Source organism: Prinia subflava, chromosome 6, assembly GCF_021018805.1.
Source record: "Prinia subflava isolate CZ2003 ecotype Zambia chromosome 6, Cam_Psub_1.2, whole genome shotgun sequence".
Lineage (NCBI taxonomy): Eukaryota > Metazoa > Chordata > Aves > Passeriformes > Cisticolidae > Prinia > Prinia subflava.
This window is the reverse complement of record NC_086252.1, coordinates 32,078,535-32,101,371: the sequence shown is the minus strand read 5'-3', so window position 1 is coordinate 32,101,371 and position 22,837 is coordinate 32,078,535. Positions and strand designations below refer to the sequence as shown.

Sequence of the window (22,837 nt, the reverse complement as noted above, 5' to 3'; positions counted from 1 at the left end):
AATGGTGTACATTTGCTTTTGCTTCCTACCCTTACTTTTATGATTCAGCTGGATTTGAAGTTTTTATTAATGAATCAATTTAATAGACTTTGGGATTCTTATTTTGTTGATTCATTGACTTTTTTTAACAAGGACGAGGAAACTGTACATCTTTCTCAGAGTCTTTCCATACAGCACATTACATTAATTTTCCTCTAAAACTGCAAATGTTAACTATATTTATCACTGTTGTTTTGTGTAACCACAATTCCTTTGAATTCCTTTGAAACAGCACTTGTTTAAGTTTTATAGGTTGACAGAAGGTTAAACTAATGCAAGTACTGTAAATTGCATAATAGTTGTAATTATGGGAATGTATTGATTTTGGTGTTGTGGTTGTGTGATGAGAAGTTATGCATGGGAGGCAGAGTTTTCTAGAGCCAGTTTTAACTCATAGATTTTTATATATTTTGTCTTGATTTCTCAGTCTTTAAGAGAAGACTAGTTGAAGCTTGCTCTGGTGAAACTGCATCACACTTCAGAGATTTTCCTTTTCCCATACTGTAAGAATTCCTAAAGTCAATACAGATATGTGGGGAAAAATAATTTACTGTGATTTACTTACCAGACTGTGCTATTTTTAAGTTTTCACTATACAAAAATGTGAGCATTATGAAAACTAAAGACAGATGAAAGGCCCTGTTGCACAGGAAATTTTATCATTATTAAAATTACATATATGGGAGAAAAAAAGTCTGACTTCAAGACTACATTTAGATGGAGCAAAAATCCTCTCACTCCTGAAATAAGCTGTAAGTAAAGACTATTAACAATGATCTGTGCATGTGGGGCTCCCCACTGCAGAAACCAGGCTTGAGAAGGGCTGCCACAGCTGAAGGTTTACCTGATGTTGGCTCTTGTTTCCCTGGGATAGTGGCTGCCTCTGTTTGTGTCCAAGGGTTCTCAGGTAGCAAGGTCCCTCTAAGAAGAAATGTCAATATCTTTGAGAGTATTTCATTGCCAGCTCTATTGCACCTGACAAGGTGAGATGGTGGACATACATGGAATATCTGCTATGATATTGTTCTAAATTGTAATGCAGGGTGTGAATAATCTCATAAATGAATGTCACTTCTGGTTGTACTCAAAAGCACCAACCTGCAGCAAAATAAATTGTGCGGTGCATTTTATTCTGCGTCTTGAAGAGGTACAGCAGGTAAACCCCCCTGAGGATTTTTATGAATTGTCATGTGTTGAAAGATATCCTTTGCTAAATTTACATATTTACTTATTTATTCCATTTTACTGTAGGCAGAGAATTCAGCGCTGGCTCTGGAAAATGAAAATCAGAGAGAACAGTATGAAAGATGTCTTGATGAGGTAAGGTAGATAAAAAGGTTGTTCTTACCTGCTGCTATAATTAAATTAATACAAATTAATCTCTCCCTCTCTTAAAAGGTTGACATTGTTCTGCAATTTTTGTATTACCTCATTCTAATTAATTCCAAGAACATGTGTCTGGCAGTCAGAGGTGGTGTTCTCCATGACCTCTGCTGTAAATCCTGTTTTGACCACAGCTCTTCACTGAAAAGTTGATATCCCTGTGACCAATACAAAGAAGGTTTGCTTTCATTAGGAGGAGGAGATTATAATTTGTCTATTATTGCTGTGCACTCCTTTTTTGTAGGGTGGAACACATGTGGCAGTGGCTTCTCCATCAAGAATCCCTCAATTTTCCCATGCAATACATTCCAAAACCTGGAATTGAGTCTCTCAGCCCCCCCTTAGGGTTACATACCCAGTTTTAATGCTGGATTTTTCTAGCTGCTGGCTGGATCAGAGCTTCCAGCTACAGCCAGAGTATAATTCACCCCTCACATCCTGTCTGAGCACTCCAGCAATGCCTGCATTGCAGAGGTGTCTGCTGCCTCCTGTTGCATGGAGCTTTCTCCACTCATGTACTGATGCTCACTTGTTCCTCCCAACAAGGCTCCTCAACATGCCTTGTGTTTAAACCAGTTTTAAACTCTCAGTGGCTCAAAGAGAGAGAAATCATTTACCCATTCCATAATAAGGATGTGTCGTGGCACCAGTTTAGTGCATATTTTCATCAGCAAATCCTCTCTTTTGCCACTATGGCATATTTTTGTCAGGGAATTTGCAGATACACCTTCCCATGGGCCATGCTCTGCCTGTCTGTGGCTCTGAGTCTGCAGTGGCCTGAGTCACTCTTCAGTGCTCACTCAAACCAGGCGTGGATATCTTGGTGATAAGGAGGAAATTACCATATAATTGCTAACTTCTGTTTGAATTACAGAGCCTGACTTAAAATTATTTTCTGATTGTCTAGGACAAAATCTGCTTACATAATTAGTTTTGGAAATGAGTGAAGCACTGTAACTGTCCATCTCAGCAAAACTCTCCATGCTGATTAGAAGGACAGAAAACATGCTTTTAGTCTGTTTGCAGTAACATGATGGATTTCTGACCCAGGATTGTTTTTTACACACTGTTTCAGTTTAAAGATCACACAATTAAATCAAACTGTGCTCTGAACTATGTTATCTTCAACATTATTTTGGCAGTTTTCAGTTCTGTGTTATCACAGCTATATCCACCTTCTCTCACTGTGTCATCTTTTTCAGGAGAAAGTGCTCCTCACCACCTGTGGGTTTGGGCTTCTCTGTCTTATTTTTTGTTTATCTCATTCTTTTTTTGTGTTTTATAATATTTTGGCAGAAGCACTGTAACCAGCATTGTTTCAGCTGGCACAAGCTTGGACCTAATGCCTTCTGGTCACTGGGGTGAGGAAGTTGTTGCCAGTGACTGAGGCAAGAAAACCATATTTAATAGTTGCAAATTCTGCAGGAATCCTGAGCCAGCGTCCACCTGAGCACTTTCCTTTGGTGGAGCTGCACAAGAAATCACACATCCTCACCCTCTTTCTTTATAGTAACAATAAAGAGAATAGGAGATGAGACAGAAATTTAGTTAATAACCAAGAAGTCCTTTCCAGACAGGGATTGTTACTCGAGATCTTAAGCAAATAAAATGCTTTCCGTAAGGATTTCTTCAAAAATTTAAAAATATTTGAAAATATTTTCACTGGAATTTTTTTTTTAAGGGCTGTAAGTCTGATGGTTGCTCTGTTGATAACTCCCACCAGCCCCTCTTGTTGACAGTGAAGATTTCCTCAGCCCTTCCCCAGTCTGGCTCTCAGGAGCTGCTCAGTGTTTTTAGGAGCAGATCTATTCCAGGAGCAGCCGTGTATCTGTCTGTGCTGCAGCCCTGCTTTGCCTCAGGGGCACCTGGCAGGTTTGGAGTGAGGGGCAGAGCAGTTCCTGGAGCACGGGGCTGTGATCACACCCAAACCTGGGACAGCTGAAGCTGCCACTGAAACCTGTGAGTGCCTACTGCAACCATGATATTAATTTTTTAATTTTGCCTCTGTATCCAAATTAGCCGTGAGTGCAGTGAACTTCTCCTGGGCTGATGCACAAGGAGTGCTCCCCTCCCCAGCCACCACCTGGCCATCCTGGCTGTGACATTCTGGGGAGCTTGACAGGCCCTTGAGGGATTGAGGCCTGGGAATATCATTTGATAACTCTAGAGAGCACTGCCGTCTTTCACTCCTCACTCAGCAGCCTCAGCCTGCAGCTGCTCTCCCCCAGGCACAGGCACTCTGTGCTCAGGGCACTCCAGCACCATTTAACCTGGCCACCCTGGCAGTGTCACCTGCGTGGTCCCCCAGGGTCACACAAAGTGAAAAGGACACTCGTGATGCACTGTGTGCTCTCTGCTCAGGTGTTGGTGGCCATTAAGCTGAGTATGAAGGAAGTAAAAATAGCCACTGTGGTTTTTCTGTAGCAAAGAGGTTCCAGAGCTGAGTTTTTAAAGCTTGCCATTATTTTCTCTCATTTTTCTTTTTTTTAATCAGTTGCTTTACATAGTACTTTTCATTCATATAATGTCCTACATTTAATATTATATAAATGCCTGCAACTGTGACATAAAAATGCATGCTGTATAATCATTTTGATGGTAAAATTCAATGAAACTCAAATGTTCAGAGAGATTAAATCTGAAAAGCATACGGGTCAAGCTGAGCAGAGTCCTTTATGAATTTTAACAATTATTCACTGATTTTAAAATAATTGTTCACCTCTGAAGTGTAAATGTAAAAAGCCTGGAACAGTATTTGGAAAAAAGTGTCATTGAAATGTTCCAGTACTTGATAAATAAGAAGAGAGCTTATTTAATTTCAGACATACTCCATAAATGTATTCTTCTGTTGCTGAAAAATTTAACGCAGAACCCAGGATTGTCTTCCTGTACCTTTGGGCTTTGAGGTTAACGTGCTTAATCCCAGTTTCCTATTGTGGAATTCAGCTGTCAGTTTATCTGTAGGTGGCAATGTCATGGTTATTCACATCACTGTGCCAACTGAGATTTCTGTCAAAGCTTCACTGTATTCACATGCAGGAGATTATGCAACTTGGGGTAGTTGATATTTTTGCTGATGTTTTAAGAATTAGCTAATCAAAATGCAGAGTTATTTCAAAAAAAGGCATTCTGTTTTTAAGATTTGAATAAAAGATAAATCTTTTATTTTAGTACACTTGAAATATCTTGGTGCATATGGAATCATACATTAAAGGCAGCTGTGTAAACTCTCAGTACTTGTAAAAGGCATAACAGATGTTGCATTAGGGTCTCCTTTCTTTGATTCATTCTTTTATACCTTTTCTATTAATACCACTTTATGACATATATTTGTAAACATAATTTCCTAAGGAAAGAGTGAAGCTGGATCTTTTATCTCTTTTATTACAATCCAGAAAAGGAAGCATCACCAGAGATCTTGGCTATTAAGTTCAGGGGAAAGGCAGACAGTGTGAAAGCAAGGAGTGTCACCTTCTGCAGAACAGCAAACCCAGGAACCAGCCAGCTCTTTCTGTTCCTTGTTTCACCTTGATTAACTGCAGTTATCACAGGTCAAGTGATTTTACAGCCTGCTTTTTACTGGGATTGAGCCAGAGTTATGCCTCATATAAGTGGGAACTTCACATTTTCACATTTTCTGCATCTCAGAAGTCAATTCCTCTGCCTTCAGTGATCTCAGTTTCCACAGTTTTTGGTAGTTGTGACTATCAGTTTTGTGGAGCTGGTTCATGTTGTTCATTCACATCCATGGTGTCTCCTGATACCTGCAAGTTAAAATGAAGTAGATTGTTGAGTTTAGCAGCTTATTTCCATATGCTGTAGGAGTAGAATGGCAACCTCATTTGAAATGCAAACATTTGGCTATGATTCCACTTATTGAGTGCTAAATTAATTTTAGGAACTGCAGAACATTTCACTGAAGGCTTCCCACCTCTGTTCCTGCTGAATACCAAAAATACAGACCTGAGAATCTTGAATAGTAATAACAACACAGTTTGCCAAGTTGCTAGATAATAGAAAAAAAACCAGCCACATTTTTCTAAAGAACCTGGTTGCATATCTTTCTTATTGAGTTCCATGGGGGCCATGAATCACTGGCAGGTACTTCCATTTAGATACCTCTCTTCACTCAAAAGCTGGAAAATTTGTCATATATGCATCAGCAGGTTCAGTTTCTTTCCCGTGTGGAATATTATGCCATTTACACTCCTCTGTACAATATGTAAAGCTGTAGGAGTCATTTTGTAGGCTATGCTGTGGTGAGTGACTAGTGCACACTTCAAAGAACCTTTTTAGTTCTTCCTTGCTAAAGTAACTCTGTGTCAGAAAGTAAAGAAATAATGTATTCGCTCGGGTTTGTTCAATTTTCAGGTAGAGCAAACAGACCTTAAAGAACCTGCCAGGAGGAGCAGTGTGGGATGGAGAGCCTGGGAGCCTGCAGGGCAAGGCACATGGGCTTTCAGAACCCTAGCATGTTTACTCCTGTTGCTTATTACTGTTCTAATATTAGGCTGTGTCTGCTGTTAAATCATGTACGGAGCGATTCTTCCGCAGCGTTGTTCCACAGGCTGCCTGGAGTTAGGGGCCAGTCTGGAAAAATAATTTGATACCAGGCAATTTTATGAGTATGAATCAAATGTAGTTTTTGTATCTAGCAGAAGTAAATTATTTACAGAAGTGAATTAGCTGCTGCAGCTCTTTGCTCCCGAGTTTACATCAGTGGTGGTGGGGGTTTTATTTTTTGCCAAGAGTAACAAGAATCAATGCAGATTATTTAGTGATACCTGCATAAATTTTACTGTAATTTCTGTATACCAAAACCAAATCAAAAATCTCTTTTTTCTAAGAGAGACCTCTCTACTTGCTCTGCCTAAATGCAGGAGCAAAAGGATAAGGCATCACATTGTGTGGTAGATGTGCTACATGGTGTTGGGCCTTCAAATTAGGCAGCATCAACAAAAAAATTTTACCTCAGTCTTTCTGTCCCTCCTTCTTCCACCTCACTGCCCCTATCCTTGCTGGTAAATATAAATTAGGAAGGATGTATAAAATAAATAACTTCAAAAATTCCCTGTTGACTATATAGTTCTTCTAATCAATGGTGTGTAATCTCGTTCAAGTCAATTATGCTGTGTGGGGTGAATGCCTTCCAACCACATTTCGATGACAGTAGGTACTTTTAATTTTCTGTGGCACTTTATGGTTTCTGCTTGTCATGATAGATGTACCATTTTGTCAATACTTAATCAAGAAACAATTAAACTTCATGAAAACATTCAGGCCTCCATCCTTGGCTGGTAAAATCTGCTCTGGTGAATGCAGTCGATCCGTGCTGATGCACACCAGCTGCATGTACAACTGTGAAAGTTCAATCTGCTGCAAAGAAGAGATGACAGAAGTTAACCAAATGCCCCTCATGCCACACTGCAATTGCTACAGTGCACATTTGCTTATAATGAGGACTAGCACAGAAGTAGTTGATGTGAATTTCATGTGTTCTTACTGGTATTATCCGATTAAAATACTAATAAATAAGGAAAATGCTAGAAATGGTAGTGGTTGCAGATGGAAAGTGGAGTGTAAAGCCACGGATAACTGTGAAACCAATGCAGTGAATGTTTATAAAAATCTTTTAACTCCCTCTGGTCAGGTCTGTCCTTAACCCTTTGGGCCCCACACTGGGTGCCAAAAAAGGACTGTCGTGGTTTTTAGCCCAGATGGAGATGAAACACCACACAGCCATTTGCTCAAATCCAGTAGATCTGAGCAGGTGGAGAATCAGCATAAAACTTGTATGTTGAGATAAGAAAAGCTTCCTTCCTGGCAACCCCCCTAGTTTATATGACATGACATTCTGTGGTGTGGAATTTCCCTTTGGCCAGTTCAGGTCACCTGTCCCAGCAATGCTCCCTCCCAGTTTCCTTTGTGAACATCCTCACTGGCAGAGCATGAAACAAGGTTAAGAAAAGGTCCTTGACTTAGGATAAACACAACCTAGCAAAAAACCAAAACATCAGTGTGTTATCAACACCATTGTCATTCTGAATCCAAACACAGCACTGTAACAGGTACTGAGAGGAAATCAACCCTGCCCTAGCTGAAACCAGGACAGGCCACAGAAGGAGGTATTCTTATGCATACAAACATGCTAACATATGTAAATTTGTTTACCTTTTTTTTTTCAGGTAGCTAATCAGGTTGTTCAGGCTCTACTTACTCAAAAGGTAAGTTGTGATTTGGGTATTTTCAGTGTAACTTAAAGCTTGCAGATATTCCTTGTTTATTTGAGAGATACATATATATTCTTAAAGAGTAGACATTTTTAAACTGTGTTCACACATTCAGTAAGCAGGGGAACTACTGCACAAGAAAAATACGTGTAGGATAATTGCAAACCTGGAACAATGAAAAGATCAACTGTGGCTTCTACAGAGATCTGTTCTGCATCAAGTCATGCCTGGAGTTCTGGTTTTCTGAAGTGGTTTTTGAGTTAAACACGATTCTGTGATTTCATTTTGTCAGGGGGAGAAAGAGGGAAAGACAAACAAAATATAAAGTTCTATAACAAGAAGCTATGAGCATTTCAATATTCATGGAATGGTCCTTTGTGAGGTCTAGACCACTTGATGGATGTGGCATTATTAAAATGCTTTGGATCATTTAGTTTTAAAAAAATGATTCGGAAAGAGGCATAAATGCAGTCTTTTAAAGCAGAGAGAGGAGAATATAAACTGTTTTGTCTGCACTTCATGACAGGACAAGCAATAATGTTCTTAAAATGCAGCAAGAAACACCAAGTTAAAATCATCAAAAAAACTCTTGCCACATGCACAAAAGTGTTCTAGATGCAAATAGTTTTTGAAGCTGGCTCCCTTTATGGACATCATTCAGAAGACTCCCTGCAAAGGGAGGAGTGGGGAAAGAGGGGACAGGCAGGGTTGAAAGCATCATTCCTCATCCCATGATTTTTAGATGCACAACAAAGGTTTTTGCTCTGGAAGGGGGATGCTGCCTTCCAGCAGCTGGAGGTGTTGCAGCTCAGAGGTGATTTGTGCAAGCCACGACATCCAGGGGAGTTTGCCCTGGTGCTCTCTGTGCTGTGTTTCTTCTCTGTTTACACGTAGGAATAGGGTCTGTGCATCATCAGAGGACTGCAGAGCTGTTCCTGTGACACCTGCTAGAAATATAATTGGAGGTATTTTCTAAAAAAATCCCAAATAGGTGTTTCAGTACAGTTTAAATGGAAATGGAGGTATTTTCTCATGTTAATATACACAAAAACCTCATGCACATTTTGTGTTATAAAACCATATGGGATGCAATACTCACCAGAGGGTTAATCTCAGTATATTAATGTCTAGTTTGGGAATATTTTGATTTTTCTCAAATGGAGAGAGGAGCTTCCTGATTTCCTTTGCAAAGGTGTCAGACATTTTGATGACTATGTGCTTCCTCAGTAATTAATCCCTCCAAACCCATAGGAACCAAGGAGTTCCTAAGGATACAATAAAAACAGATCCAAATACATTTAATAAAGTGATTTACTTAGGGTTGATGGGATTTAACAGCTGCTTACCTATTACTGAGTAATAACAGCTAATTTAATATCCATAGAAAGAGGAAAGAGGGTACTTTTCTAAATGCTAATGAAAATTAACTGCTATGGTGCTCCTGACACCGTTCATACAAGTCCTTTTATAAGAAAAGACAGGAACACAATAGTGTACAATAAAGAGGAAATTGCACTCCTCACTTTTGCAGTCCCAAAAGGGTAGATATCAGAGCCCAAATAGTGGCTGGTAAACAGATAAATCTCCCATCGTGCAGCTGAGCAGTGAGGCAGAGTCAGTCATGCCACAGAGAGATAACACACCTCTGGAGCAGAGCAAGACGTGAAGAAGAGCTGGGAGCCTTCACAAAAGGGAGAAGAGTGATTCTGCACAGCAGCACACACTGTGTGGGCTTTGCTGTGAATTTGAAACCATCCCTCAAGGACTAATTTTCGCTTAAATTAAGTACAGGCTGTAATGTGACGAATAAAGCGCTGTGTACTTGCCGGGATGTGCAAAGACTGCGATCCCACTGAGAGATCCTGGTGACACAAATTGAGTGAGCAAAGCTTGAGTGATTTATCAATGTCACTGAATCCTTGAAATGGAATTACAGTCTTAAACGTTCACTTTTCAAGTATGTAATTTGTTACAATACATATAGAATTTCTCTACCATGAGAGACTTTTTTTTTTGATGTGACTGGAGAAACTACATTAAATTGAATTTGTGCTGAGTTAGCCACGCAGCATAATTTCACAATTTTATGTAGCAAAATTCTATGGATTTTCTACCACTTACTAATAGAAAATTTTGCCTCTAGGAAATTTAAGAAGTCAGATATCCAACAAAATTAACTGAGGCAAACCTGTATGCTATAATACCGAAAACATCCATTCTTTCCCCTTCCACCCAAAGACTTCTCATATAACATGAGCTGATTGGACTGCTGAGAACTGGATTTTTAAATTTTTTTCCATTAAGACCTCGATTGGCAGTTTGAAAATTGAGCTAAACCACTTAATTAAATCATTTTGTGACCTATGTATCTACTTCCTGCACTGCAGTCTCCTCCATAGGAGTGTATTCAGGAGATTACTCTTTTTACTCTGGGTTCCGTATGAAAGCTATTTCTCCATTTCCATCAATTTAATATTACAAAAGAAGTGAGTTAAGTGTTAATTAAAGCAGAAAGAAGCCTGTCCAGAGGGAGAGCAGTGTTTTTCTGGAACCTCTGCTGAGGTCATTGGATCCCATTTTGGAGAAGAGTGAATCTCGTGCTCGCTGAAGAGATAAAGCAAGACTGCAGAGATGCTCAGATATCACTGTACTGAAACCCTAGGAGCACTTTAAATATTTGGGAGATTGCTGCTTTAATAGCTCATTGTTTTGCCCACAGGAGAGGAATTATATGCTTCAGACATTTGATAGTTGTATTAATTGGTAATTTTAGGACTTCAAGTTTCTAAACTCAGACCTTATTTTACCAGAATACTGCTACCTTTATGTGCCTCATTTCTCCTCTGGGCTATGTGTGGCATTACCACTGGCACGGTTTATAGCATCTGGGTGGGTAATCTACTATCTTATATTTCACTTTTTTACAGAAATTCTAAAGTTTGAAACATAAATCTTATGGCTTTAAAACTGTAAGATAGGAAGGTTTTGGGCAGAGGCCTTGCTAAGGTTTAATTTTTTTCTACACTGTTAGTTTCTGTGAATCATTTTTCCTGTTCAGTGCCCTTAGTAGTCTTGAAATGTTAAGCACTGTTGTAACAGCCAAGGCTAAGTTTTAAATTCTCTGATTTGTGAAAGACAGATAATGATGGGTCTTGATGCTTGTAATCTCTATTCCTAATAGAGATTGCCTTGTGCAAGACCAGGGATAAGAGGTCTCACTGACAGGAAACAAAGCTTCAGGGCTTTAGAAATCATCAGCCTCAAGATTTTTTGAGGGTCGTGTTGGAAAGCTCTTGCAATTTCAACTGAACAGCCACTTGACAGCCACCTAAAACAAATGCTATAAAACCATCAGGAGAAAATAACTGCATTCATCCAGTATTCATAAAATCTGATACATATGCATAAAAAGATGTTTACAGGTTTTTGGGAGTCTCAAGATGAACATATTTTATTGTGTGTTCACCTCTTATAACCTCAGTGCTGGTTACAGCAGAGATTAGAGCAACTGCAGGCAAGAATTTAAGCTATATTTGAGTATAATTTCCCCCTCTGAGTTGTTTTCTCATCAGGCCAGGTCATCATGCTGTTAATGGCATTGACAGGACAGCATATGGGGGTGCTGAGGCCTGTTTCTGCACCTTCATATGGTGGAAAGTAATATGAGCTAGGCAATACCACAGGGCAGCAAATGTCCTAAATTTAAATAAGGGTAAGTATTTTGGAGATGTAAACGGAAAAAAAAAAAAAAAAAAAAAAAAAAAAGAAACCCAACTGAGATATGGCTGCAGCTTATTATTTTTACACGTAGTCTTTATTAGGAGACTACCTTTCCTGGTTTGTGAAGCTCTCTTACCTCAAAATGGGCAGCTGTACAAATCTGCTGAAAAGCTCAGTTCAGATTCTGCACTGTCTCCAAAATCCTCTCTCTGACAGAATCCTGTGTTCCTTCAGGTCACCAGGAAAAGCAGGTTTTACACTGAAGATAGATGGACAGAGATGGATGGATGGATGGATGGATGGATGGATGGATGGATGGATGGATGGATGGATGGATAATTAGCTGTATCTGAAAACATTATTAGCTTGACCGGTTTTGCATTCCCCCTCTGCTTCTAATGGCCAATTTTAAATCTTTTTGATAGAATCATAGAGTTGCTTGTATTGGAGAGGACCTTTAAGATCATTGAGTCCAACCATTGACCCAGTGCTGCCAAGCCCACCAAACCATGTCCCCAGGTGCCACTTCTACACAGCTTTTAAATCCCTCCAGGATGATGACTCCACCACCTGTTCCAATGCTTGACAAGCCTTTCCATAAGAATTTTTTCCTAATATTCAACGTAAAGCTCTCCTGGAGGCCATTCCAGAGGCCATTTCCTCTTCTCCTATCAGTTGCTGCTTGGGAGGAGAGACCCATCTGGCTGGAACATCCTTTGAGGGAGTTGTAGAGAGTGAAAAGAGCTGCTTTTTTTCCCAGGCTAAGCTCCCTCAGCTGCTCCTCACCAGATTTGTGCCCCAGCCCCTTCCTTCCCCAGCTCCATTGTCCTTTCCTGCACTCACTCCAGCCCCTCAGTGTCTTTCTTCAGTGAGGGGCCCAGAACTGGACACAGCCCTTGAGGTGTGACCCCACCAGTGCCCAGTCAGAGGGAAAATCCCTGCCCTGGTCCTGCTGGCCACTCCATTTCCACACAGCCAGGCTGCCACTGGCCTTCTTGCCCAGCTGGCCACGTCCCGGGGTGTCAGGGGAGACACAGCCCACCCACCCACATCAGGCACAGCAGGGCTGATTTGGTTGTTCCAAAAAAGGCAAGGAAGGGCTCAAACTTCAGAGGAGTACCTTGAAGGCACAGTGCCACTTTGAGCTTCTGCCTGGTTTAGTATATCTTATGTATTTTACTTCGCTCATGCTTATTACAATATTCATATATTAATTGCTGCTTTATGCTTTTTGGCAGCTGCAAAATGGAACACATTGCTAGCAAAGTCATTTTTATGCTAACAGAAAACTCTGAAAGGAGGCACCAGGAAGCTGCTGTTTGTCATTATAAGATTTCCTTTCATGTTATAATGGATGATCAAACAACCAGAGAAAATGAAGTAGCGCATTTTTCCGATTTATACTAATTTAAAAGTTGTGTGTTTATTTCTTCTTAGTATCTGACATTAGAGCTTTTTACATGCTTCTGTTACCTGCTTTCTAATCTTAATATTTTCCCTTGTGCTGCAGGGTCTGAGGGAGGAATGTATAAAGCTGAAAATGAGAGTTTTTGATCTGGAACAACAGAATCGAACTTTAAGTGTGCTTTTCCAGCAGAAAGTCAAACCAGCTTCTGACCTCCTCCTTCAGGTAGGAAATGGCCTTTGCAGGAAGCAGGCCCTGAGCTTTGTATTTCTGAAAATTATAAAATGCTTCTCTTATTTTCAAGGCTGTGTCAGTAAGTGGGAAATGACAGTTGATAGATTTAATATATTAGAAAATATCTGTTATCTGTACTGTGATCCCATTGAAACTGAGAATGTGTGCCAGCGAGCTCAGATACTGTGTGCAGATCTGGAGAGAGGAGCACACCTGCAGAGTGAGTTACTTTTCTGGGTGATTCTTCCCTATGATAAATGGAATGATACGGGTTCATTATCCCTCTGCAGGGGAGAAGCTCGTATTCCTTAACATCCTGCTTGATGGTGAACAGTGCAATTTCCTGTGAGAAGACAGCCCATTTATTTAACTTTTGCCATATGTGATACTGTCCTGGTTTCAGCTTACTTGCAAGGGTTTAAGTACATCTTCACAGGCTTAGGGTGGTTTTTTTTTTGCCAATGTTTTATGGGAGGATACAGCTGAGAAAGCAAGTGACCCACGTCTTCCTCATTTGCCATTCTGGAATACTGAGATGTGTCAGGTTCCTTCTTCATTTGGCAATGTCTGTTATTGTGAATGAACCCATCACTTTGTCATCCTTTTGGAGAAGTAGAATTGCTGTGCAGAAGTTCCACCAAATCAGCCCATGAGCTAGGAGAACAGCAAATGAGGACTAATTAGAACTTTGCAGGACATCAGCTAAGTGATATTAAATGTGTAGCTTGAACCCTCACTGCTCTGTGTCTGTAACTCAGAGGAAGACTTGGCCCTTGCGTTGCTGTCCAACAGCTGAGGGCCGCTGACCCTGCTCAGGGTGGGCTGGGTTTTCTGCAGAAATGGTCTGTTCACAGCTGATGTTAAAGGCAAGAGAATCTTACTGAGGAACTCTAAAGCACAGGTCACCATCACAGGGATCTGGGTTCTTGAGTTTTCCTCAGGTTCTTGTTCTGTCTCTTGGTTTTGTGTTGATTTTTGTGTTGCTGGGTCAGGACCTCCTCTGTTCTGCTTTCTTGTCCCTTGTGCCCTGCTTCCTTTCCCAGTTCATCCTTCACAGACCCTGTACAGAGGACTGATTTATCTTTATCCATTCACAGTTTTGACACATCCACCACAGTTCTTCATTGCTCACTTCTGCTTTTGACAGCTTCATCTACTGCTCCTTCTCCTGGTTTGGGGTAGCTTTTTCTTTTTTTTCTGTTTCCAAAGTGTCTGACTGCAGCTGATGTCAGCTTGGGGTTAGACTGCACAGAAGTCACATTCATTATTACAGATGCAGTTCCTATCCCCAATTCCTTGTGTGGCAGCAATAAAACCAGGTTATTCTGGGAATGCTACAGAAGTGTTAGATAGCATCTGAAAAGTGGGATCAACACTTTGCCTTGAGATCCTTGAAACTGGATTGTGCAGCAGCTCTGAAAAAAGTTGAAAGGGATGAACCTGCACCAGGTGGAAGAAAGAACCAAATGATCTAACACATTTTCCTGGCGAATTCAAACTATTTTACATCATTGTTCTTGCACAGTTTGACAGGAACTAATGTACACAGATTTTTTTCCTCCCTTTTCACTTGATTTGTCATTATTGGCTGAGGACAAAAGGGAATTAAGTTCATTCAGAAAGTCCAGATCTCCCTGGAGCAAAATTTGCTGCTATCAATAGGTTTTAACCCACTAGGTGAAAAAAAAGCAGAGAAAAGTTGCAGTGTACATTAGGAAAGGAAGAACTTCTGTTAAAACACTTCATATGTCCTTAAAAAAAAATCCAAACCAAACAAAACAGGAAATCTGTGAGTTTCCAGAATTTTAATTATCCTCTAATTATACTCTAGACTGGAATAAATGGTGTGTAGTCTGTGATCTTGCAGCCTCACATGCAACATCTGAGGAAGGATGTTTTCTTAGGACTGAAATTGAGCAAATACTGTTGTGTGCCTGCATAAAATGAAAGAACAGTTTGCATTGTGTCTTCTTGGAAGTGCACAGAGCCCAGATTTAGAGCAGGAGGTAAATATTGGTTTAAATGTGTCACTCTACAGAGAAGTTAAAAATATGTGCTTAAGGACATTCCTGTTAGATTGTGACCCCAGTCAAGGGAAAGGGTAAATTCTGCTAACTGGGGGTGGGGCATGGGGCATTTTCACCTTTTCTGTGCTCTCTGATACAATATAGTTCAATTTTATTTAATGCTGACCTCATCCTAGGAGTAGCCACACTCAGTAAAACTACAGATTTTGAAGAAGGCCGTGGTAGAGGGCACATGATAAAAATAATTAATGTTAGCTACTTTTTCTGCATATAAACCTCTGTGATTTCATTGTATATTATCATAAAATTATTCCATATTTGACATTAGAAGACTCTTGTGTTACAGACTAAGCTTATTTTTAATCTGTAAACATTTTGACTTCTCAAATTTCAACAGAAATATTGATTTCTTTTTTTTAAAAAAAAGTAAAGGTAATTGTAGATTTCACCATTGCCATAGGTTTTTGTGTGTATTATTGCAAGCCAATAATACATTTATATGTCTTAGATATCAGTTCATTCCCATTTTTTTCCAGTGAATGTACAAGTGTTTTGAATTTGACTGCAGAGTACTGGCCAGCACACCATCCCAATTGCACTGTGTTGGTTTTGCTCCTACTTCTCACACTCTTCAAAAGAAACACTCATTTTGCTACCAATTTAAAAAAAAATTAAATTCACGTGGTGTGGTTTTCATGACTGCCTCAGGAATCTTGCACTGTAGAAATGGTGTTTAAAGTGTTACTTTTTCATGCATTTACCAAAAGTGTAAGTGCTGATGAAGCTGAAGTGCCTAACAGTGTTTTTGAAGGAATTTCTGGTGAGATACTGTGATCGTGTGTGTTACCATGTGGGTTCTTTGCCACCGGGAATTCTGGTGTGCTTACTGCCTGCAGGGAGTGACACAGGTGCTGTGTCATGAAATATAAGTAATGCAGTCTCTGGTGCAAAATTTTAGGAGGCTAAAAAGAAAATTCAGGCTTTTATCTCTTCACCTCTGATATTGTAGACAGGTTTAAGAGCTGCTCTCTCTTTCTGGGGACATTCTTGGTAGCTGAAGTGTGTGATTTACAGAGGCAGTACTAGAATAGATAAATAAGGAGAAGGCTGATTACCTTTTTTTTTTTCCATTATTGTTATTTTATAATATTCAGGAAATCTCTCTGAAACAGCTTTTTTTTTTTTAATGATGAAGCCTTGCAAAAGTGTTTTGTGTCGGCACCATCTGAGAAAGAGCAATAGCTATAGTTAAAACCTAGCACAAAAGAGTGGCTTCTGCCCAGGCAGCCTTCATTTTCCTCTGTTAATGTGGTTGTTAAAAAGATATTAAATTCTGCCTGTCATAGCAAGAGGAAAGAAACCCAGGAACTCCAAGTTAGTGACCCACCTTGTGCTTCATCTGCAAGTGGGACAAAGAGTTGGGGATAACAGTCAAAGATTTAAAACTGAGAAGAGGAAAACTGATTAGAAGAGAGAAATCTGTGGAAGTGATGTACAGGAAGATGCTGAAGGGATGAGACAGGGATCAGGGGTTGCCTTCTTATAAATATCCCTTCAATTTTTTTTCATATTATACAGCTCTGTTTACATAAATTCAAGATGTTTCCTAGATGAATTGTTCCCATGAGAGAAGTCCTGTTTCACTTCACACCCAGAAAGTTGTTGTCATAGGATTTTTTTATAAAACATGCAGGATTTTTCTGTGAAAAGGGATAAAAAAGTGGCAAGTAGCAGAATTTATTCAGTTGATTTATTTGATTAAATAAGTAATAAAATTTTTATAGTTGGGAAAGTATAAGATAATATTTCTAATCATAAGATTTACAATATCCCTGATCTTAAACTATATTTTCATTGCAATTTTATTTCCATCATAAAAAATTCTACTTTATCAACCCCAGGAGCAAACAGGGAGGTCTCCTGAAGCATCTATTTTCTCCTTGTGTTTCCCTGGCTAAATTACTTACATTTATTACTCATTTACCATCCACACTATTTAATTTTCCATCTAAAATTTTGCCTAAAATTCTACAGCACAGAGTGTTGAATTCTCAGGTGGGCAATTCAATAATAATTACTTTGTGATGACTGCATTGGTGTGAGCCCTTTTAACACCCTGACAGCTCTGCCCTGATGTCCAAGACAGAGTGTGGCCCCACATTTGGAGGATGGAAAGAGCTGCACAACTGAGCAGGAAGGGGTAAATTGCCCCCACGACCTTATTATGTACATTATTATTATGTATGGGAAGAAGAAGAGGGCACCTGAATGCCCTGAGAGCTGCCAAAAGGAGATGGAATGCCTGGGCTCAGAGCCTGACCTCTGGTGCAGGCATCGTCAGACATGATGAAGTCTGAACACAGGAGGTTAAGAGTGAAGCTGCACTGCTTTACAGCAATAGATCTGTGTAATTTTTAGGTGTTTCAGAGAGGAGGTGTTTGAGGGTTTGGAATTAAACCCAAAGATGGTCACACACTGTTAGGGAGCAGCTTGTCAGCGTTCCAGAGTACATTTCAGTAAGTGGATTGTTACATGCCCAGCAGCAGTAGAATTTCCTTCTCACAGAAGTCAGGTGCCTGCAGGCTCTCGAGGGAGCAGGCAGACTTGATACCAAATCAGCAAATTGTATTTAAAGTTGTGAAAGTCCTACAGCTTACCTGCTTATTTGCTTACTTCACATTTATTCCTCTGTATGCATCAGATTGTCAGGCACTCCTGTCTGCAAATCTGCAGGAAAGTTCCAGCTCCAGAAGAAACTCTGTCCTTTTCTCCTCTGTAAACATATAAATATAAATAAGGTGTGGCAGCATCTGTAGTGAATATTTCCTTGCTCAGAAATCAGGACTGGTGGCTTGAAGGAGAAATTAATTCCAGATCTGCTAATTTCTTCAGCAGTAATTGAATACTGCTTGCAAGTTAAGACATTCTCTAGGGCTGTAATAAGAGAGAAGGTGATTATATAAATGTAAAGCAGGTTTGAGATATGTTAAATTTAAACTAGTACATTGCCTTTATCCAAGAATTCCACTGCTAGTAGAACCCCTTTTAAGAAGTTTAAGAGTGGATTTTAGTCTATTAATGGTTCTCAAAAGCCTTGAGGCCGTAGCCCTGCTGGATTGACTCCTCCAGGTCAAGGCTACCAAAGTGCACAGTTACCATCAGCAGGATCCTGCCCCAGGGGCTTCATGAGCCTCCAGCCTGTAGCCATGAGAAATGACAAGAATGCTTCTGTATATCAGGAATCAGGACAGTGATGTAGTATGGAATACTCAGGCTTTTTGAGACCTTTAAGAATAAATTAAAGAACATTCTTCATGTGAGGATGGTGATGTCATTGTTTAATAATCTTGCATTATTTCAGTAAACTGATATCTACTTACTATTTGTTCCGTGCCCTCACTCACCAATAATATCTGGGAAGACAGAAATACAAAACTTTCAAAGTCTGTATTTCATCTCAACTTAAATCATCAAAGTGTAATAATACATTATAAACCATATTTATTAGTGTCCTGTTTGCAGCTCCAAATGTATGCTGAAGAAATATTACAGAGATAAAATATTTAGGAGAGACAATTGGTTAGATGAATGGGTGACCAAAAAAACCAGTGATGAGGGAAGGAAAGGAAACATCTCCTTCTGGAGAAACTCCACCTAATCTCTCTAAGCCGTATGGTTTCTTTTTTGTTTTTTTGAATGCACAACAGCAGCACAGTACCTGAAGAATTTGGTGATGTATCTGATATGCAGCTCCCTTGAAGGAGCTCCCACACAGGCAGGCTGAAAAAGGAACACAAAAATGTTTGTTAGAGATGGTGGAATGAGAGGAGAGGTAGGGCAAGATCCTCACAACAGATCAAACTGCAGCAAAGCACGGTGAGAGGGTCAGTGGAGGACAGTATTTTATTATCAGGGACTCAGATCAGCCAACCTGATAGGCTTGCTCCATCAGTAATTTGTGTTTTGGTGATTTACCTGCTTGTCAGACTGTTGTCCCTTATTTCAGCAATTCAATTCTCACCGATTTGCTCTCAAACAAAATCAAAACATTAACTTAAGCTCCCAGGGCATGTAGTTCTGATGAGAATGATAATGCTTTTAAGAGAAAATTACCCCCAGCTGCTCAGCATTCCTCTGTCCAAGTATTTTAACTAGCCTGGAGAAGTTCCACAGAAAACCACTGAAAGGTTTTCCACATCAGCACAAACATGATATTCTGTGATGCAGTTTTAAATAGATAAATTTCAGCTACCAAGTCTAAAAATGAGCCATTTCCATTATCCTGATGAAAATAAATTGCTACAGTGATAGCAAAACTAGCAAATCAAATGAGCAAATAATCTTCAGGAAAGCCACAAGTGTTCCTTGGTGAAGTATTTATGAATGATTTTGACTGAGGAGAGCAATAATTTTTAACTTTTGAAGAAATGTAGAGGCATTATTCAAGAGCAAAGAGAGTATTTCAGAGTAAGCCTGTGTCAGGAGAATGGTGGGGCTGTACTGATGTGACAGGCCTGGACAACAAAAGTGAGATTTTACTGCCAATTTTTAGACAAAGAAAAATAAGCAGCTGACACTGAGTGAACCAACAATTTTTCTTTATTCTATGCATAGATTTTTATTATCAGTGATGATCCACATGATGGCAGGAATCCAATATGGCATTTGAAACCCTAAGCAAGTATGTGGACAGAGTAATTAAGTACAAGAATATTGTTCATGTTTTTTTTCCTTTATTTTGTATATTCCATATGAGAATAAATTTTAAAAAGGAATTCCACAATGAGAAAGAATATTGCTATATTCCTTTTCAAACCTGCCCTGTGCTTCACACTTGGAATAAACATTAAAAAGACATGCTTTTTTATTCCATGCAGTTATATTTAACCTACAGCAAAGCTTAAATTGTGGCTGCACTTTCAGCCTGTTCTGTTTGTTGGATATATTAACAAGATTTATTAGCAACTTTCCATGTGAATCCCTGCATAAATGGTCAAGTGTAAGCACCGAGGCTGCTTAGAGAGTGGTTGTGAACTTACTGAAAACTCTGAGTTACTCATGTGTTTATATTTTGTGTGGCCAACACATCCATGTGTTGTCTGATACATTTCTGGTTTTGCAGTTTGCAATTTATTTATTTTAATATATAGTTGTTGGATTTAAGTCAAGAGTCACTCATTCAGATTTCCTTTCTAAATGGAAAAAATCTTTCTCGTGGACATTCTGATAGCAAAAATCAGCATGGATTTGTACTAATGTTATCACAGGGTGTGATGTGGTACCTACAAGCCACGTTTTACATATAAAAGTGCAAGTTCATGTCATCAGGTCAGCTTTTAAAGCCTCCCTCATTTTGGGTTTCACAGAGGAATAAAACAGCAGCCACTGCAAGTGCTGTTGAAATGCAGTGTGCTCAAACAACAGGTGTGCAGGGTAATTGTTTTCTCATCATGGTGCACATTTCACACTCTGTGACTCTCAAATGGAATACCAAAAGAATGTCTAAAATTAATTCAAAGATTTAAAGGACTCTGCCTTGTGGTAAAATGGGAATCTATTGAAATTCTAAAGCACTACAGAATTATAACCCTTATTATTACAGATCTATGATTTTCTTTTTATTGCGCTAATGGAGCTAAGTATATAGTTCATTTTTATTTTCCTAAAACTTTGAGATTTAAAGAATGGATAACTATGCAAAAGCATACATGAAATAAATAATGGATAAAGGATTAATTTAATCTGTTATTACACCCAATAGCTCATTTATATTTTACTTTATTACTGTGGTTTTGTTACTGTTATTTAAGTGCAGTGGCACTTTGAAGATGTGAAGCAATACAGAATCATGGCTCTTTTACTGAGAAATAGGTGTGCCAGTAAGTGCTCTGCTTCATAACATTTAAACTGTTCAGATTGTATCAGGCCAGTGTGAATTGCTGGTAATGTAAAATTACACATGCCATCAAATGAAACAAACTAACATTATGCTAAGAGTTGAAGCACATAAGATTACTCAATAGGTATTTTCTGTTGCCATCTGTTATGGGAAAAAACTAATTTTCCTGTGATACACTTTATATTTTTGTATATTCTTACAGATGCTGCACATGGAAGAAAGGGTTGATAATTTGAATAAAATGTTACTCATAGTGAATCATAAAACACCTACGGAACCAACCTCATCTTTTAGTATTGAATTTTACTAATGCTCTCCTTTGTTTCCCAAATGACCTATCATCTTTAATGATAGTTTGGATACTGGTAAGATTCAAATTCTCATCCAAAGGCCGTGGCACTATTGACTAAATCTCTGTTGACTTCGCTGAGAATGTGAAATAGTGTATTGCAAGATAAAATCAGCACGAGGTGCTCAGTGAAACTGAAGAGTCCATTAGTGCCTTAACTCTTAAATTACCATCTGGGTATCTCTTGATAAGGACGAGCTGAAGGGAAAAGTTACCTTTGTCATTAAATCTTTAACAAAGTGATATTGACAGCCTTGAGTTTTCCTGTGTTTTTAGCACTTTTAGACTGCATTCCCACTCCTTCCTTTCTCTAGATGTGGGCAGGCTGTGTTCCATTAGTCACTAGGAGATGTCTGGGTGCACAAGGGGCAGAGATTTGTCTGTGTCCTGTGTGCATCACAAGGGCATCTTCAACATCATGAATTAAACTCCATCTTACTGCATTAGAAGTATGGGAAACAGACTGCCAAAGTAATGGCATCATGAATTAATAGCAGTGCTTTGAAAATCTCAGCTATACTCCCACTCTGCATCTCATCTTTCTGGTATACAATTTCAGAAATGAGCTACTTAATTTTGTAGTGTTGTGATCCTAAATTTTTATATTCAGTTATATTTTAAAAGCAAGAATGCTCAATCTTTTTTTTTTTAAAGTTTCTGTTACTTACTGTTAACTGTTTTTTTTCTAAATAAGCCTTGTGTACCTTTCCCGTACAGTAGATGCAGGCACAGACACAGGTCTAGACACAATTATTATGAATTATGGATAGTGCAAGTGTGAGCATGAACCAGAGATTAGCATTGTGTTTTAGAGGCTCACTTAGATTTATTTGACTAAATCATCCCTAGGAGATCTTGACAGTAATTAGAAATATGAGTACTCTCTGCCCTGTCACTAGTCTTCGCCTGGCACTCGTTCCTGGGGGAATAACAAATGGATTTAACCTTTCATTTAGGTCCTCAGGTCCTTCATTCACATGAGACCAGACTTCCAAGTGTTCAGGCATTGTGCTGAGCTCTTCTAAAAGTCTGGCTACTGCCAAAATGGGAGCTGCTCCCTTTTGAAATTCCTACATAATACATCCTGTATTCTAAGCCCTGCTTTTATCCACAGAGGAAAAAGCATCAGTTCACAGGGCACAGGTTCCCAGTCAGGAGCTGGTTGGCACAGAGGCAGCTGCTGAGAGGGTTTGCAGCTCTCAGCCATGAGACAGAGTAAAAGTCCCAACCTGGGCCAGGCTGCCTCTGGCTGCAGGGTGGGAGAGGGGATTTTTCCATGCCAGGCCTAGCCCTAGCCCTCCCAAGGCCAGTTCAGGTCCTAAATAATGCTTGGAGGCGATGGTGCCTTTCCTTGCAGAGCACAGCTTGGGCTGGGAGCAGTGCCTGGCGTTTCTCATTTTCCATCTCCTGGTGTTCACAGGAGGGAGGTGCAGTGCAGGCCTGTGTCCTCAGGCCATCCGTGCCCTCTCCTTGCTGGTACCTCACCAGCTCTCCCTCCTCACCTGTGCTCCAGCCTCACCTGGCCAGGCTGGTGGGGAGATCCTGCCACGG

The 22,837-nt window shown here is 39.6% G+C and overlaps 1 protein-coding gene across 1 annotated transcript in view; it reads left to right on the top strand.

The window, feature by feature from the left end:
• Positions 1 to 22,837, top strand: part of NCKAP5 (NCK associated protein 5) — a 195,031-nt gene that overhangs the window by 100,565 nt on the left and 71,629 nt on the right. Inside the window, exons 5-7 of the mRNA XM_063400949.1 lie at positions 1,291 to 1,359; positions 7,608 to 7,646; positions 12,883 to 13,002. Coding sequence (XP_063257019.1) covers positions 1,291 to 1,359; positions 7,608 to 7,646; positions 12,883 to 13,002 — 228 coding nt within the window. The remainder of the gene's footprint in view (positions 1 to 1,290; positions 1,360 to 7,607; positions 7,647 to 12,882; positions 13,003 to 22,837) is intronic.